Raw genomic sequence first — 19,282 nt, forward strand, 5'->3', positions numbered from 1 at the left:
TTTAAAGTCCCCCTGTGGTGAAAATCAAGTTTTTATGTTGTTTATTTGTCTATGTGTTTTTTTTAATATGCTTTTAGACAAACCATGAGCCAATCCATTTATCAATAGCATTGCTGAGTATTTTCTCCTTAAAACTGTAGTTTCCCAAAGGCAGTCACAGAAATGTGGTTTGTAACAGCCTTTTTTTTTTGCTACGTCACAAAATTCAATAACCAATCGCGTCAAGGGATCACTATCCTTAGCATATCATGAACTGTGCTGCAAAGCAGAGGGTCTAGTCAGAAGGCAGCCAGGTTAATCCGGTAACAGTTATTTTTTTCTGTAGATGTTTCGCTAACTGTTAATATTTCCCCCTATTTTCACGATGTCATGTGCTGTTTGCGCTTATTTATTTGTATTTAGAACTGCTAACTTGAATAATAACCCACGGCAGCAGTGTAAAAGTAGCCCGGAGTCAGACGCACCTCTCCTGCATTGACATCCGCACGTCACATGCCTATGACCGCGGGCGCGATTTGGTATCACAAACTTGGCTGCATTTGAGTCTTCAAGGCATTTTGAGGACACAACATCGTCAAGTAAGTAAATTTAACGAATGTTACAGTATCCACTGTAGTTGTCCTAGGTAAAAACAGTTTTATCAGTCATTATCCGTGTACGAACCAGCGCAAACAGAGACGGTGCTGACGGTGATACCGGTGTAAGCCGCAACACCGTCACTTTTGACGAGTGACACCACCTTCGTTTAGATTTTTTATAGTAATAAAAATCATTTAGTTCAGTAAAAGAACAGACACTACAATTAAAAACTGAATGCGGCTGCTCATTGCAGTGTGCCGAACGACAGTCGCATCACAGATCAGATTTCATTTCTCCAGTGAGGAAAGTGAGTCGAGCTGACTGACAAGAAGAGTGAGGTGAGACAGACAAGACGATCGTGGATGATTTAGTTTCGAAACGAAATGCAAAAGCGCCTGTTTGGCAGTATTTTGGATTTTGAAAAGCCTGTTGACTTTTGCCGTTTATCTAAGGTGATTTTGGAAGTTTTTTTAAAACATTCGTTTCTTATTTAATTGGTTCCACATTGTTTGCTGGTTTTTACTTTATTTAAACTTTGTGTCATTTATTTATTTTATTTGACATTCGTTTTGCTAATAAACGTTCTACGTTTCTTATTTATTTGGTTATATATTATACATGTTTACTTATTTACATAAGTATACTTATACTTAGGTATACTTGTTTTGTATACCTATTAAACTTTATGTCAGTTATTTGTTATTTTATATTAGGCATAGCCTGCCCTATAGCATGGTGTATTTTTATTTGTTTTGTTAATACAATTTTGATGTTTTATATATACGCATATACGCTATTGACATTGTAGGCTATTTTGTTGTTGCATTCAAGCAATTGACTCCGAACTGCCGCTAATTCAAAAGTGAAAAAGTGAAACGCACGGCGCTTTCAAGCTATTTAAAAGCGACGGAAAGCGATGAAAGAGGGAAAATTCAAACAAACTAACAAACAAACAATTGCTTTATGCCGAATTGCCGCTATTTCAAAGTGAAAGTAAAATATTAAAAAAATCGAAAAAAGCGAAGGAAAAGAGGGAACGCCCCCGCCCCCGCCCCCACGGTGATACCGGTATTGTCTCATGTCGATTAACCGGTGGGAAAATTTCCTCACCGTCACAACTTCAAGGCATTTTGAGGACACAACATCGTCAAGTAAGTAAATTTAACGAATGTTACAGTATCCACTGTAGTTGTCCTAGGTAAAAACAGTTTTATCAGTCATTATCCGTGTACGAACCAGCGCAAACAGAGACGGTGCTGACGGTGATACCGGTGTAAGCCGCAACACCGTCACTTTTGACGAGTGACACCACCTTCGTTTAGATTTTTTATAGTAATAAAAATCATTTAGTTCAGTAAAAGAACAGACACTACAATTAAAAACTGAATGCGGCTGCTCATTGCAGTGTGCCGAACGACAGTCGCATCACAGATCAGATTTCATTTCTCCAGTGAGGAAAGTGAGTCGAGCTGACTGACAAGAAGAGTGAGGTGAGACAGACAAGACGATCGTGGATGATTTAGTTTCGAAACGAAATGCAAAAGCGCCTGTTTGGCAGTATTTTGGATTTTGAAAAGCCTGTTGACTTTTGCCGTTTATCTAAGGTGATTTTGGAAGTTTTTTTAAAACATTCGTTTCTTATTTAATTGGTTCCACATTGTTTGCTGGTTTTTACTTTATTTAAACTTTGTGTCATTTATTTATTTTATTTGACATCAAGGTTGTATGCCGTGCTTGCTAATAAACGTTCTACGTTTCTTATTTATTTGGTTATATATTATACATGTTTACTTATTTACATAAGTATACTTATACTTAGGTATACTTGTTTTGTATACCTATTAAACTTTATGTCAGTTATTTGTTATTTTATATTAGGCATAGCCTGCCCTATAGCATGGTGTATTTTTATTTGTTTTGTTAATACAATTTTGATGTTTTATATATACGCTAACGTGAGTTTGACATTGTAGGCTATTTTGTTGTTGCATTCAAGCAATTGACTCCGAACTGCCGCTAATTCAAAAGTGAAAGTAAAATGCGCAAGGCGCTTTCACGCTATTTAAAAGCGAAGGAAAGCGAGGAAAAGAGGGAACGCCGTCACACATCGATTAACCGGTGGGAATATTTTCTCACCGTCACAACCCTAATTTAAATATGTAATTTTGATGATCAAAGATGAGTTTTAAAGGATAACATTTTTGACTACAGAGGGACTTTAAATAATTTTTGGGTGTACTATCTCTTTAACACTCACAGTTTTTCCTTTCCTTCTGATTACTGAACTCTGGGGAGAAGGCACAACAGCGAATGGATACACCGCGTTGATTAATTCAGTGACAGAAGTGTGAATAAGCTCTCATTGTGATTTCACTGTCGATGTCCTAGAATCCCTGCTGAAGGCCCTCTGCCTCCCAGCTGCGCTCTGAGAGAGAACAAGAGAGAAATGTATGCACTCACGTATCGGACATTGCTGTGACCACGGAGACTCTATCTTTGCTGTATAATGTAGGAGGCAGATGGTTTGTGGAGGCAGTGTGTCCGTAAAGCTGAATTTCTCCATCTGGTTCCTGTTATTTAAAACGGGCGGTCACACTACGATGCCCACTCAATAACTAATCTCTAAACTAGTCTCTGAATTTTAAGTTTGATGTTTATGGCATATTCAAATTTTGAAAACTTTTGAGGCATTTTCTCTCATGGATGAAACTCACAAAAATTGTCAGAGCCTTAATATCTTCCAAATAAATAAATAGTGTATTTAATATATATATATATATATATATATATATATATATGTGTATGTGTGTGTATATATAAATAAAATGCAAATATGATATTAAATACGATGAAAACATTAAAATAGTAGATAAAATAAAACAAAATTCTTATCTAAATCTTATACCAACACACTCTCTCCTGCATCTTGCAAGCATCACTATAACTGTCTGGGAATAGATTGTATGTTTTACATTGGCTACAACAACAGGTAGTAGCTGAAAGCACAAGTGTCAACAGCAACAGCTGCGATAACATTAAACACCATACTGTGCAAACATTAATGTAAATTCACCTCTTTCATGTGAACATATGTGTGTATAGGAAACAGAAAGAAAAGACGAACGCATGAGAGAAAGAGAGAACTCAGAGCAGACATCAGTCAGTGCGGTCAGTGATTTGTTCCAGACAGTCGTGGTCGCAGCGTCTGCGTGTCTGTGACAGCAGGACAGGAGTCTGCTCTGTACCGCTGCCAGCACAACCCAGAAAATCCTTGTTATTTCCGTAACTGGGCCACAGTCAAACTTGCATCATCGATCTCATTCATTCAAGGGTATTGGTGGTTAGTATGCATCTTGCATCAGCGATATGCTATGGTATCAGTTCAATTTGCAAGATATTGCAAAATTATTTTATATACAAAAGTAAAACTTGCTAACTTAAGTATGGTGGCAATGTTTAACTGCATATGACAATAAACCTTAGAAAGAGAGAGTATTTGGTACAACAAATTTCTGCACACTCCTAACAAAGCTCCTTGCGACTCCTCTCAAACATACACCAAAGATTATGTAAGCAAAAATTAATCCCAACATAAATCACACACTGATTTGAACAGATCAGCACATATGGCCCAAACTATTTCTTATGCAAAGTTATAAAAAAAAAAAAGTGAGTTCTGACTGCTCCATTTAGTAGCCCTATACAGTATATAAGCTGTACAGTATGTTGGTGTACACTGACTTTTGCAGCATGAAATCTGTAAACGACACAAAAAGTTTCAGTCTCGGTCTGTTTAACCTCATATTTAACTCACTCTTCATACTCAAAAATGGGATGTAGAATTGAAATGACATTCTTTAGAACATAACCCTCTATGTACTATAAATACAACCATCTTTCCTAAATTGCCCCTATAGGCAGATGTATGTGCTGCAAAAAATAAGTCAAACTGTCTGAAATTTCAGTGACGAAACTATAAATTCATCTTTTAACTAGGGCTGCACGATAAATCGAAATGGAATCGAGATCGCGATTCGACAGAAGCTACGATTGTCATGCGTATCTTTCAGTGAAGCACGGTTCTGTGATCAGCAGTAAATCTCCACCCAAAGGACAGAGGGCGCTCTCGCGCTGAAACTCCAAATACGTCTCGCAGAAGAGACCCAGAAAATGCCTATCGCTGCAGCTGAATAAACAGAAGATTCAACTGCTTTCATTGATTCAGCGTGACTAATAAACACACGACTACGGCAATATACGGTTTATCGGAGTTCTTATTATTATAATTTTCATTAAAATAAAGTATATTTATAATGCAATGCCTTTATCACTGCTTAAATACTATGAAATATGTTGCGTGCCTTATTCTGTGTAAGAAGCCACATCATCTCACAGAAGGGATTTATTTCAAACACTCGACTGACGTTATGAAGTGAGTTTGGAGTAAAAATATGTTATTAAATGTGGTATTTTCACATTCTTTCAGATGGAGCAGCATTTACTTCACAGAGCCGTAGTTCACTGAGAAGCTATGCAAACAGCTATCATTATCGTAAACGATCTCTTCGATTTCAGAATTGCGCAATAAAATCATCTGCGATTTTTTTCCCCAACTTGTCAGTGAACTACGGCTATGTGTAGTAAATTCTGCTTCATCTGAAAGCACGTGATGATGATTTCCTGCCGATTACAGAAACAGCTTTATAAACAAAATGCGCATGAAAATCGCATTCGATTAATCGTTGCGCAATAAAATCATCTGCGATTTTTCCCCCCAACTTGTCAGTGAACTACGGCTATGTGTAGTAAATTCTGCTTCATCTGAAAGCACGTGATGATGATTTCCTGCCGATTACAGAAACAGCTTTATAAACAAAATGCGCATGAAAATCGCATTCGATTAATCGTGCACCCCTACTTTTAACTATTCATACAAATCTACACCAGATCCCTAAAAATCTGTCTAGAACAGCCACTAATGAGATGAGGTGTCCAAAACCTAGTGAGCTGTCTATATTTTACACTGGCAAAATAAACAGCATTTTAACCGGAATGGAACAGCAGAACAGCAGCAACCTAACACTAACAACCTTAATCTTAACTAACACTAGATGGCTCAGAAGTTGGCATTTTGTTAGTCTGATGAGCAGTGTTGGGGAAAGTTACTTTTAAAAAGTAATGCATTACAATAGTGTGTTACTCCTAAAAAAAGTAAAAAATTAAGTATGTTACTTAGTTACTGGGCTTACTTGTTTGTTTTTAATAGAAAAAAGTTATATTTTTGGCAAATGTAAAAGCCCTTTTACACCAAAAGTGAAATGAATAAGCCTCAGGCTGAAGGAAATGTAAATTCACGTCTGTACAGAAGAGGGCGCAGCTCAAAGTAACCAAACAAAGCCATTCTGGGCTGCATGAAGAATAGGATGCAGGAGAAGAAAGTTCAACACTCTTCAGCAATTAAAAAAAAAACACAAATGTTATGTTTATCTAAAATCATTTTGCTTATTAGTGTGTTTGAATTGGATCATCAAAGGTCAGCGGCACAGACATTGGTTAATAAAATGGGATTAATTACATAAAGAATATTTATGTTATTTAACACATTTAATTATTGCAGGTTTACAATTAAATACATTTTTAATCATGTGGAAATATGTATTGATAAAAGTTTACATTTTCTGACACATACATTTATGTTTTATATATATATATATATATATATATATATATATATATATATAGAGCCAGAGGTATTGAGAAAACAATTGCTCTACTGTAGCATTAGTCTCACCCTCATCTGTATCTTTTAAAACTAACATATTTGTCTGAATTACCTCAAGGCAATGTCCTTAGAGGGAAAGACACAAGAGGGCTTGTGGTCATGCTGCCAGTTCACAGATTCATCATCATGACTCAGACAGAGAGCGTGTGAGAGTTTCACAGGCTTCCTGTCAGTGTGAAGAAATATAGATGGAACCAGACACATTAGCAAGCCAGCATTATGGAGTCTCACAGCATAGTATATTTGCAATGGAGTCACATAGAAAACAGGCAGCTTAAATAGTAAATGCTTTGCAGTAAAGCCTCATAAAACAAAATAATCACCATTCCAATTGCAATGATATGCAATGATGACAAAAGAACAAATAATTTATTTTAATTGGCTTCAGTACTGGCCAACATTATGAGTGATAAGCACAAACAGTAGATACAGTTTACAACCTGTGATGCTACACCTGGAGTTTGTCGAGTTTTGGTGGGGTTTTCATCCTATACGGAATGTCATTTCCTGTTGTTGTATTTTTTATCAGGTACCACCAGGGTCCGTTTTCAGCTTTCAACAATGTGTGGAGAATTCTCACAGTCTCAAGAGGCTTGTAAATCCAGGGTGGAGTTTGGCTACAATGCTTTCCTCAGCAATGAGAGAAATCAAACAATACAATCTTCATTCCAGAACTATACCCTTCAGAAAACATCAGCTTAGACCTGCATAAATGTCCATACTGGTTAGTGCTGATTTGGTGCTGGTTAGGGGTGGGGGAAAAAATGGATACAGCATAGTATCACGATATTTTCCGCGGCAATACTGTATCGATACACGGACGCCAACTATCGATCTTTTATTATACTATTTGGTAGAATAATAAAATCTATTTCTTTACAATCCACTAGATGGTGGTGTTGAGTTTTTTTCTGGTGAGGTCAGCTGGGTCACCTTCAGCATGCAGCAAGTTAGTAAAATAAAGAGGGCTGCATAGCGGAAAGTTCAGGAAAGTCCCGTCTGCTTTTAAATCGGATGTATGGACTTAGTTTGGATTTGTAAACAAGGAGGGGATGCACCAAAAGTATAAGTTACATATAATAATATATATATATATATATATATACAGTATATATATATATATATATATGGCTCAAAATCTGCAAAATGATAATCATCTCTTAATTGGAAAATTAAACAACATTTTTATCAAACTTTGATTATTGCCTTAATCTTTTAAACAACTGAGAAGACACTGATCAAACTACACTTTATAAAAATCACCTGTCAAGTTCCCGAATATATGTATCAGCATATGAGAGTGTATTGTGCACATTATTTTTTGACAGACATTGATGTTGAGATATCCGAATGATGTGGATATGCAAGTATGCAAGCCTGCAAGTATTCAGTACAGTGATTGATGCCCATGTTATGTTGATGTTTTTCGTTCTAATATTTTAAAACTAAGTTTTTGACGTGATAAATGTGCATAAGGGATGAACTGTGCTTGCTTTTGGGGTATTATATACAGTGTATACAGTATATACGGGGTGCACATAAGTGGTGCGCAATTCAGTGCACAGTTCAGGCCGCGTACCAACATGGTTGACAGCTGTTAATGCACAATCACCATTTTAGATTGACTAACTGCAATACTGTATAAGATTTCCAATTAAACTCAATGCATGAATCCGCCGGTTTCAGTGCAAAACGCAAAACTGTGACATTCACTGATGCTCTTCACTCAGCAGCACTAAAAACCAGCTGTGCATATACTTACTTCCTGGAAACACGGCAAAATAAAATCTTGCTGATTTTAGGTTTGACAATGTTGAAAATTCATATTAAAAAATATTAGCATTGCATTTTTTAAGTGTACTATAAAATAATTGTATTTCTATTTAATACTAATTTTTTATGGGTAGAAATACTTGTACTAAGTAGAGATACTTGTAGAAAACAAAGAGAAAGAAGTACAGGAAATGTGCTGATGACTGTGATACACTCTATAAGGCAGCAAACAGATTTGTCACACTTAGAGGGAGAACAAATAAGAGATATAGAGACTGTAGTCTACAACTGGCTGAAACAGTCATAACTGCCCTGTAAGAGAAGAGTACAGACTTTATTAATTTCATTGTCAGAGCCCACAGTTTCTTTTACTGCAGCCAGTGAAGTTGCAGTCTAGAAAGCTGAGGTAAAGCAACAATCAATACATACACCCATGGGTAAAGCAGACCGGCTCTTTCCCAAAAGTCTCACTGCAGCAGGAATGAACAGCGAAAAACTGCAGGGTTCTAGGCACTTTCTGCACTGAGAGATGTAAAAGGTACAAGCCTGAAACCACACAAGTTCTGTAGAGCCACTACTTTTTGCTATTTTCAGATCCACCCAGAACTCTGAAAATCACTGGAGACAGCAAAGCAGCAGAATTAACTTATATCTCACACAGTCAAGCTTTCTAGCCTTTCAAAGTATACTCTAGTGATCACAAGATAGTACAGACATACATACTGACTGCTTTCTTTGTAATACTTTACCTGACCTGCAGAGGACAGCACTGTGTTTTTCTTTTACACTCTTTCAAACGACAGTTCCTTGAATAGCTATTGTTGTTTTCACCTTCATTTTCTGTTATTTTTGTTGGCAGGTTGCAAATTCTTCTTTGGTTAGTTCTTAATAGAAGCCCAATGTCCCAAATGTGAGTGTTGCCAACCAAGTCGATACACCAATTAATGTCAATTAGACTCAATTCCAGCAGGTTCCAGTTATGTGACTTTCATGACCCAATCAATAATTCATCCTTCATCATGTGAAAACCATTAAAAAGCTAAACCAGATGCATAATTTGAGGTATCATTATGCGCCACCAAAGTCTACATTCATAGGGTCCTATGATTTCTGTGAGGCAGAAAACACGGATGGAATGATGGAATCCTGTCATACATACAAAACCTCAAAGGTCTTCACTAGAGGTCTACACGGGTCCAAAAATTCGAAAGTTGGACCTGGGCCCGCGCAGAACCGAGAAATGTAAAAAATACTACCCGGAACCGACGCAGACCATCAATTATTTGAAAGTTGGACCCAAACCCGGCCGGGAAGACACAGACCCGACTGGACCCGATCGGCACATATTCCACAGCAAATTGCTATTAACAAGTCGATAAACAAGTTGTGAAAATTAAACTTTTTGTCTTACCTAATGTAAGAAGCCTGCTCCCTTGTACCTGACTGTGATGCACACAATCCTCCTTGCCAAGAAAGTTCCATCCGTGTTATTCCTCTCTTGCCAATTGAAATGCGTAATCCACTCATTATTCCAGTTTCATAAGTCCACTTGCTGTCACGGTGACGGATGACAAATGCGACTTTGCAGTTTTGCATTTTTTGTATCTCGAGTCAACTTGCATAATAATTTAGACTGTTTGCCCATCTGGATTATAATAACGATTGCTCGTCCAGTGCCACGTTAGCTTTACATATTTGCTATCATCTCTGTGCTCTCTGAGCCGAGTCAGAGCAAAAATTTTAGATATAACAACTAGACGGTTCATTCATAATATTATTTAAAAAATAATCAATAATAACTCGCATCACTCATGAAGGTGAATCACCGTGCTTGTGCATTAACTCCGCCCACCCTGCTTCTGATGACGTCGCTCGTTTTTTCTATTTTTTTCCACCTTATTTCAAATGACCGACTCACACTTTTCTCATCCTAATTTTACAAGTTGAAAGTTACAAAACAACACACTCACGGCGCTGACTGACTCTGATAACAGCCGGGTGTTCTCCGAGTCCGATCGACCCGGGTATTACACACAATGTTAAACAGACACGGGACCCGAAGTAATAGATTGGGACCCGACCCGGACCCGGCTGACCATTTAAAATATACCCCCAAACCCGTACGGATCCCGGGTCCTCCGTGTAGACCTCTAGTCTTCACAACAACTGTTGGTTTAACTTGGAGAAACTATGACAGAAATATATCAATATTGTACAATAGAATGTACTTTTATAGTAGTAATAATAATAATTTATAAATAATTTATTTAATAAATTCTTACATTTTAATGTTACAGTAAACCTCTGTTGTGCAACACTTTGTTTGCCAAAAGTAAAAGTAATTGTTACATTTTCAATTAATTATGTTTTAAAAGATTAATTAAACTAGATTAAAATGTTTTATGCGTTCCTTTGATTACCATTTTTGATCATTTGTATTAAATCACAATTGCAGAAAAATTGGACAAACAACACAGAATTTCAAAATAAATTGAACAGAGCCCTATTATTACAAAAAAAACATTTATGAATTAAATTGTTAGTTTTATGAATAAAAGTAATTAGACATGCTTTTTAATTATAAAAATGTAACTACATCATTAAACAAAATAAAAAAATTAAATAGATTTCATATGGCCCTAAAAAATTATTTTTGTTGAACTTTTAATAAATTGTTCTTAAATTGTATATTTTTCAGGGTTTTTATACATGCTTTTAAAGAGCAGGTCATATTGGTTTTTGAAAAATATCTCTTTTGCAGTTTATAACGTAGCTATCCTTAAATGAAAACAATCTGCAAAGTTGTTAATCAAAAAAGTGCATGATAAATAAAGATATTGTCTCTCAAAAGAGAGAGTCGATTCTGAATCGCCTTAACGAGTCGTCATATTTTCGAATCTTTTGCCTGTTACTGGTATACATCACTAGGTAACACATTTGCATAATCCCGTAATAATCTGCCCGCAAAATACAAACAGAGTCTGACCTGCCCACAAACACTTCCGCTAGAGTTAGTGTGTTTACATCATGTTGAGAAGACGCTGTGTTCAAGGAAACCACAGAAATACTATTCGAACCTTTTGTTGTGTGCATGTCATATTACCAAGGACTGCTTCTCTAATCTTGGCTTTTATCTTCGTTGGCTTCTTCTATCTTCTTAATTTGGACTAACAAGCTCTCCGAAGCACAACCTGTAAGTACGATTGATACGTTATGTGTACATCAGTTAGTCACGTTAGCACTCGGCTAATGTATCCACCATTTTTGTTTTAAGTGTTCACAGTTTAGCAGCTAAACTTTAGCTGTGGGCACGATTCGCTTGCATAAGTGTTTTTGTATTTTATGTCATTAATATAAGAACGGATTGGAGGAGCACTATTATTGTTTTATGTAAAGGTGCTTTGTCAATGGTAGCGCTCGCTAACTTGCTCAAGGACTCCTCTCTGTGCCAATCACAACAGGCTTGGCCAGCTGACCAATCAGAGAAGAGTAGGCTTATGGAAGGGAGGGGTTTGCTCTGAACTTGCTTGGAACGAATCGTTTCGAAATCATTGGCAAATGACTCTAATATTAAATTACAATGTTTTCTGACCTTAGATGCATTTAAACCAGTTGTAGAGGACTCCAACACAATATTAGGACACTTAAAAAAAACATATGACCTGCTCTTTAAATCACTAGAACATTTATCCAGAAAAAAATACAAATTACATTTTTTTTTGTGAAGAAATAAAACCGATTAGGGCCTTAAATTTATGCATTTAGCAGATGCTATCATCTAAATCCTTACTTCTAAGAATGAGCAATGAAATAGTGAAGCTCCCCATATAAGTATAAAATACATATGACCTGCTCTTTAAATCACTAGAACATTTATCCAGAAAAAAATACAAATTAAAAATTTTTTTGTGAAGAAATAAAACCGATTAGGGCCTTAAATTTATGCATTTAGCAGATGCTATTATCTAAATCCTTACTTCTAAGAATGAGCAATGAAATAGTGAAGCTCCCCATATAAGTATAAAATTAATTAGGCCTTTTCTCTGTAGTGGCAGTGAAAATGCTGTTTATTGGTATTAATTTGGAGTGTGGTGCTGCAACAATCATTTGCATCAGAACATCAGAGACTTGAATCAATATCTCTCACCCCTGGGGAATCTTGAGAGAAGAGGTCCTTTGTGCCAAGAGGTTAGACTATGGGGGCTGGGCAGAGAAATTAGGGCCTGTACGACCAGACTTTATCGATCAGCTCCTTGAATCCCTGCTGATGTTTTTAGGGGGAGGCAGCCACGAGTCCTATGAGGCTTCCTTTCTACTGCGTCCTTCTGTCAGTCTCTTACTACATCACTTTTCCTTTCCTTTCTCAGTCTAGGACAGGCAGATTTATGACTCCATATTGATGACCTAGAAATGCTCTATGCCCTTTTGTGAGTATTTAAAAGAGACCCGACAGTTACTAAAAACGAGACTCAAAGAGTTAATCAGTTCCTACCCTATTTCCACCCTATACCTTTCAGTACCACTTACATTCTTACTTTGTTTACTGCCATCCAAACTGCTTTCTATATAACTTTAATAAAGAGGTACAGATCTATGACTTTGAGCGGCTTCAAGCTCAATGTTAAAGTTTAAAAGTACTTGCATTCATGTAGCTCAAACAGTAAAGCATGGTGCTAGCAACACCAAAGGTCATGGGTTTGACTACCAGGGAATGCATGAATTAATTACATGTTTAACTTGAATGCTTTGATGAAAGTATAAATGCAAATGTATAGTCTAGAATGTAAACTCTTTGACCAATTTGTCTGTGATTTTAACAGCTCTGATGTGTGCAGCATCTTCCAAAAATCAAGATTTTCCTGTCTTATCACTGTAAATCAAGTCACATCAAGAGAATTTCAGTGGAAACAGAACTGTAGGGCAAGTACACACACATACACACACCATTTGTAACCATAAAACACTCAACAGCCTATTTCCTCAGTTTCCTGAGGGAATGAAAAACATTTTGAGCTCTATTTGCGGTTTACCACAAATAGATTAAAAAACAAATGCATAACAGTGAATCATATTACTCCTTAGATCTGCATAACTGAAGATGAATTATTTTTATGTAACAAGTAATTAAAAACAAAAAATTCTGTCATAATTTACTCACCCTCATTTTGTTCAAAAATATGTTTTTGCCTTTTCTATAGAACACAAAAGAAGATTTGTTTAAGGTTTTTTTTTCTCAGTGTGTTTTTTTTCTAACATTTTTTTGGACCCCATTGACTTTCATTATATGTACAAAACAGTTAAAAAATCTCCTGCATTCTGCAGAAAAACAAAGTCATACAGGTTTGGAATGACATGAAGATAAGATTTACAATTTTAAGTAAACTATCCCTTTAAGCTGGGTTTTGGGGTTAATACTGTTGTAGCATTTCCTTTTTTGGCAACATTTAATAAACTAATGGCATTGACCTGTTTTCCATTGGCCAAATTCTGATAATTATCTAATTCTTTATGTTCCATTTAACACGATTACCAATAGACTGATGAATTCTAATAGCAAATCAATCTGACTTCATAAATGGAACAAATTACCAAGCACACACAGAAATGTGTGTTAACTAAAATATGTGCACAACAATATCCTTCACCATAGAAAACAAACATGCCCACAGTTATGTTTAACACACAACACTGTACTAAGAAAAATGGGAACAATACAACTTATAAACACAAACAAAAAGGTGTGTATACAGTGAAGGCATGTCTTAAAAAGATTTCATATGGCATTTCCTTCCTCTTGCACATTCAGACAATCTGATTTGCAAGTAAATTCTGGCAAAACTCTCAAAGGAATTGAGCAGGGAGCTCAAAGGCAAATAGTGCAGTGTGGTCTTTTCTGTTTAATATTCATCAAAATAAAGGAGAAATGTGGACAGATAAGGAGAAAAGAGACCAAATACAGCAGGTCAATCCTCGAGAGGAAATATCACCGACTCTTGCCCTTCATGAGACTATCAGCCGCAGACAGACTCTATTTCAAATAGCACAGATGCTTTGAACATAAACAGAGATACAGATACTATCCGAAAGGCAAGAAGCAAAATAGAAGTGCATTATTGATTGTACTATGAATCTTAGAAGATAAATCAGCATTTAAAGAGTCTGCACTGTCTGTACTCACAAGTTTTTCTAAATAAACATGCATTTCTAATTTTTCTGAAATTAAATCTGAATAGATCAAATACAATACTGCATTGCAAAATGCAAATAACTAACAGATGCCGCACAGGTCTATGCAATTCCAAACTAATTGATACAATGAAGGCAAATTATGTCAAACTGACCCCAATTTTGAGGCTGGTTTTGAACGACAAGCTATATCATGATTTGCATGATAGAGTTAATTAAAGACAAGCCCACAGGGCAGACTAGCCTGATCTAGGGGAAGCAACCATGAAATAATGCAATTACTGACACAATTTCATGACAATTATTCACTGCAAATGATTCACTGCTGTCAGTGAATAACTATAAATGTCTGAGATAAGCATTCATACATATTGTCAAGCTAAACAAAGACCCATTAGTCATAGTCGTTGGCCTTCCAGTGTGCTTTACTTCAGGAGAATTTATGGGTCATTAGGGAAACACGAGGACACTCATTAAATAGCCTCCATAATACACATTCTTTAATAAAAGACTTTGAAAAACTGGTCTAAATAACATTTATTGATATTTGCATGTGTCATTTTCTGAAGATAAATTTGAGCTAGACTTTGATTTTTATACAACACTAACAACACCTAAAACAAAGGTCAAAAGGTCAACATGTCATTTTTGTTATACCAGTTCATATATACAGTAAGCAACACACATCACCGTTTAAAATAATTATTTTAAAAGTAGCCTATTTTTTTCCAGAAAGGATGCATTAAATTGATCAAAAGTATCAGTAAAGTCCTTTTTCTAGTTGAAATATATGCTTTTCATGAGCTTTCAATTCATCAAAAAATCCTCAACAAATGTATCCCAGTGTCCACAAAAAATAAGCATCACAACTATTTTCAACACTGATAATAATAAATGTTTCTTGAGCAACAAATCAGCATATTAGAATGATATCTGAAGGATCATGTGACACTGAAGACTGGAGTAATGCTGAAAATTCAGCTTTGCCATCAAATAAATAAATTACATTTTCAAATATATTCAAATAGAAAACAGTTATTCTAAATTGTAATGTTTCAAAATATTACTGTTTATACTGTCTTTTAAAATCACATAAATGCCACCTTGGTGAGAGTAAAAAAATTATTAAAGGTGCTGTATGTAAGTTTTTGACTGTACTAAAGCATAAAAATACCATAATATGTTTGCAAAGTTAACATACTTGTTTATCTGAAAAACAATGCTACAGTCAGTTATTCTCCTTTGAAAATGTGCGTTCCGAGCTGGAATGTCGGTCTCTATTTTGGAGACCACTGCCAGTTTACCCAATTGTATTTTGGCACCCCAGGTTGCCAGTTGGCGGAAAACACAGCGCATTTCATTTCATTCATCGTCAAGTGCGCTCGTTCCTGTTGGTGTCGTCAATCTGGCAACCTGCGTGTGCGTCAAGTCTGAGGAGGAGGGGCAGGGTGAAAAAAACCCTCTCCAATATTTTGAATTTGGACTGCAATACCTAGTTCAACCACTCTGTGTCAATCCTACATACAGCACCTTTAAATATTAAAAACTTCTTGACCCCAAACTTCCGCAATGTAGTGTAGATTAATACAACAAAACACCCATCAATTATGACATAACTTTCAGATTTAACAATTCAGCATGCTACCCTACCCCTATGTCTTCTAACACTGACATTCAACATTAATGGATAAATAAACGCAACCACAGTTCCTGGATCACTGCAGCAGTCAGAAAGTATCCTGTTCCATCTCTTTTGGTCTCAATTTTCCTCTGTCTCACTCATTTCATCCCTATCTCTTCGTCATTTCACCTCTCTAAAAGAGTCCATTTGTCCCAGATATGTTACACTGTGGTCGATCGAATACAGTAACAAAACAGCAAAGGGTGTCCACTTTGGATGGTTACTGTATACTCCATTTGCCTCATTGTACTTATAATTGAGGATATAAGGAAAAAACATGTGCTGATGGGCTGAGGGTGAATATGATGTTAAAAAAAGCTTTAAAAGTGTATTATAACAATACAAATGATACATACAAGCTTCACACATTACTTGCATCACACTAACAAGCCAACATCTGCTTAGTTCTGTCTTGAGTTTTATACAAACCAATAAATAGACAATACAATTTAGCTTAATATATATATGCCATATTGAGTAAACTTCTTATTGACATTAGACACAGATACACAGAGAGAAGACAAAATTTCCCAGCAGGGATGGACATTATGGGCCAATGGCCCAGAAAACTTCCTGACACACCAAAGATCCTTCATAAACCTGTGAGCTGTGACACCAGAATCAATCCCCACTTGAGAATGAAAACTCAATTTAATTTAACAATATTTTAAATATACAAAACAGTACCATGAAAATACCATGGTACTGTTAGTGAAAGACGACTTAAAATACATATCAAATATTATTTATGTATGCGTGTATATATATATTAGAGAGAGAGAGACAGTGTATAAAATTAAATACATCTCTTTCATTTCCATACGTATTGTGTATACACTAGGGCTGTGTATCACCAGCAAAGTCACGATACAATACAGATGCCACGATACGATACGTATCACGATACAGGACTGCACTGAATTTCCCCTCAGCAGAATTCAGAAAAACAGCTGTTTATTAAACACTGCTTACTATAGTGCCATTTCTAACTATTGGCAGAGCAGGCAGTTGACCTCTGCATTATGAAGGGCCTCCATAACTGTACCACTGTACAATATAGGTAATGACATATGTTTCATGTTTACATTGTGCACTCCCCACCAGGTACAATATTCTGATTGTTTGCATCTTGTTTTTAAGCCCATAATAATGTACTCGTTCTAATAAATTTATATTGTAATGTACTCATTCTAATATATAAAAAAAATCATATATACATTGCTGGTAGGTTATCATTGCACAAATTAACACACACTCTACAATAAAAAAAATAAATTAGAAGAGTTCTAAACTAACGCGCTGTCTTCACTGTATTTAAGGCACACACGCCCAAGGCTGATTTATACTCGACGCGTCTACAAGTTCGCTTTGAGTGCGCGCGACGTCGTTTCGCGTGGCAGTGTGCACAACATTTTTTGTAACTTTCCACGCAGCTTCAGCTTCTGAAGACGCACGAGTTCAAAGCTACTCTAGCCGAACATGCATGTCTGTGCCAGCATTTGTGGGAAACAGAAGCAGTTTGATGTTAACATACAGATCACATTGCGGCCGCACTCAGACATTCAGGAACAAACTTTTTTGTGTTCCTCTGCAGCCAGATTAAACCTTGTTATAGCCTATATATGCTCCATTCATTCTTCTTTAGAAACCTCGCACTTTTCTACTCTATTTTAAACGTTGTAAAATTGTAAACAAATTAAGCGCAGTCTGCTGCACACGTGCCACAATATCGATACAGGCCAGCTGTATCGATACTCTCTGTAACAAATCTCTGTAACGATACATCGTCGTATCGATATTTTGAACACAGCAATAGTATACACACACACACACACACACACACACACACACACACACACACACACACACACAAATAAACACATACATACACATATAAACATGTTTTGGTGGTTGAGGAGAGCCCCCCATATGATTGTAAAGCGCTTTGGGTGTACAACAATACACAAAGCGCTACATAAATGCATCATTCATTATATATATATATATATATATACACATATATAGATACACATACATACACACACACATATACATACATACATACATACACACACACACACACACACACACACACATACATATATATATATATATATATATAGACAGAGTATATATATAGCAAGATATTTCCTGGTAGATGGCTGCTTTAACTGTAGACTTCAGAAAACACAGTGAACCAAAGTCCTCTTTTCAGATGAAAGTAAATTTTGCATTTCATTTGGAAATCAAGGTCCCAGAGTCTGGAGGAAGAGTGGAGAGGCACAGAAACCATGTTGCTTTAAGTCCAGTGTGAAGTTTCCACAGTCAGTTATGATTTGGGCTGCCATGTCATCTGCTGGTGTTGGTCCACTGTGTTTTCTGAAGTCCACAGTCAAAGCAGCCATCTACCAGGAGATTTTAGAGCACTTCAATGACCATGGTGTGACTGTGCTTGATTGGTCAGCAAACTCGCCTGACCTGGACCCCATAGAGAATCTATGGGGTATTGTCAAGAGGAAGATGAGAGACACCAGACCCAACAATGCAGGTGCCCTGAAGGCCACTATCAAGGCAACCTGGGCTTCCATTACACCTGAGCAGTGCCACAGGCTGATTGCCTCCATGCCACGCCGCATTGACGCAGTAATTCATGTAAAAGGAGGCCCAACCAAGTATTGAGTGCATAGAAATGAACATACTTTTCAGAAGCCTGACATTTCTGTTAAAAATATCCTTTTTTTAAAAATTGATCTTATGTAATATTCAAATTTTCCGAGACACTGAATTTTGGGTTTTCATTATCTGTATGCCATAATCATCAAAATTTCAAGAAATAAAGGCTTGAAATATTTCACTCTGTGTAATGAATCTATATCATATATGGGTTTCACTTTCTGAAATGAGTGACAAAAAATATTGACCTTTTTCATGATATTCTAATTTTTTTTAGATGTACCTGTATATACTGTATAGCAGACCATCCGAGCTGTGTTTACCTCCTGCAGCTGCTCTAACTCCTGTTTGAGAGCCTCCTGCTCGGTCTCCAGTTCCGCGTACTGCTGCTTGAGCGTCTGCTTCTCCTCCAGCACCACCAGACCGCATTCCGCAGCCCGGATCTTCTCCCGGTTCGCTTCTGCGAGCTCTCGGGTCAGCCTCTCCACCTCGGCCCGGTAATGATCCACCGATTCCCCGCATCCTCCACCGGCTGCCATAGCCTCCGGTCTGGTGAAATCTCGTCCTCCGTTCCCGTCACTCTCGCGCTCTCAGAGAGGCGGAGGCTG

At 36.7% G+C, this 19,282-nt stretch overlaps 1 protein-coding gene across 3 annotated transcripts in view; it reads right to left on the minus strand.

Moving 5' to 3' along the window:
* Positions 1-19,282, minus strand: part of LOC107587026 (protein bicaudal D homolog 1-like) — a 48,544-nt gene extending 29,262 nt beyond the window's left edge. For all 3 annotated transcript variants that reach the window (XM_016274629.1, XM_016274628.1, XM_016274630.1), the window contains exon 1: positions 18,998-19,282. In XM_016274629.1, coding sequence (XP_016130115.1) covers positions 18,998-19,213 — 216 coding nt within the window. In that variant the 5' untranslated portion in view covers positions 19,214-19,282. The remainder of the gene's footprint in view (positions 1-18,997) is intronic.

Source organism: Sinocyclocheilus grahami, unplaced genomic scaffold (genome assembly GCF_001515645.1).
Source record: "Sinocyclocheilus grahami isolate Dianchi unplaced genomic scaffold, SAMN03320097.WGS_v1.1 scaffold88.1, whole genome shotgun sequence".
In the NCBI taxonomy this organism is placed as follows: domain Eukaryota; kingdom Metazoa; phylum Chordata; class Actinopteri; order Cypriniformes; family Cyprinidae; genus Sinocyclocheilus; species Sinocyclocheilus grahami.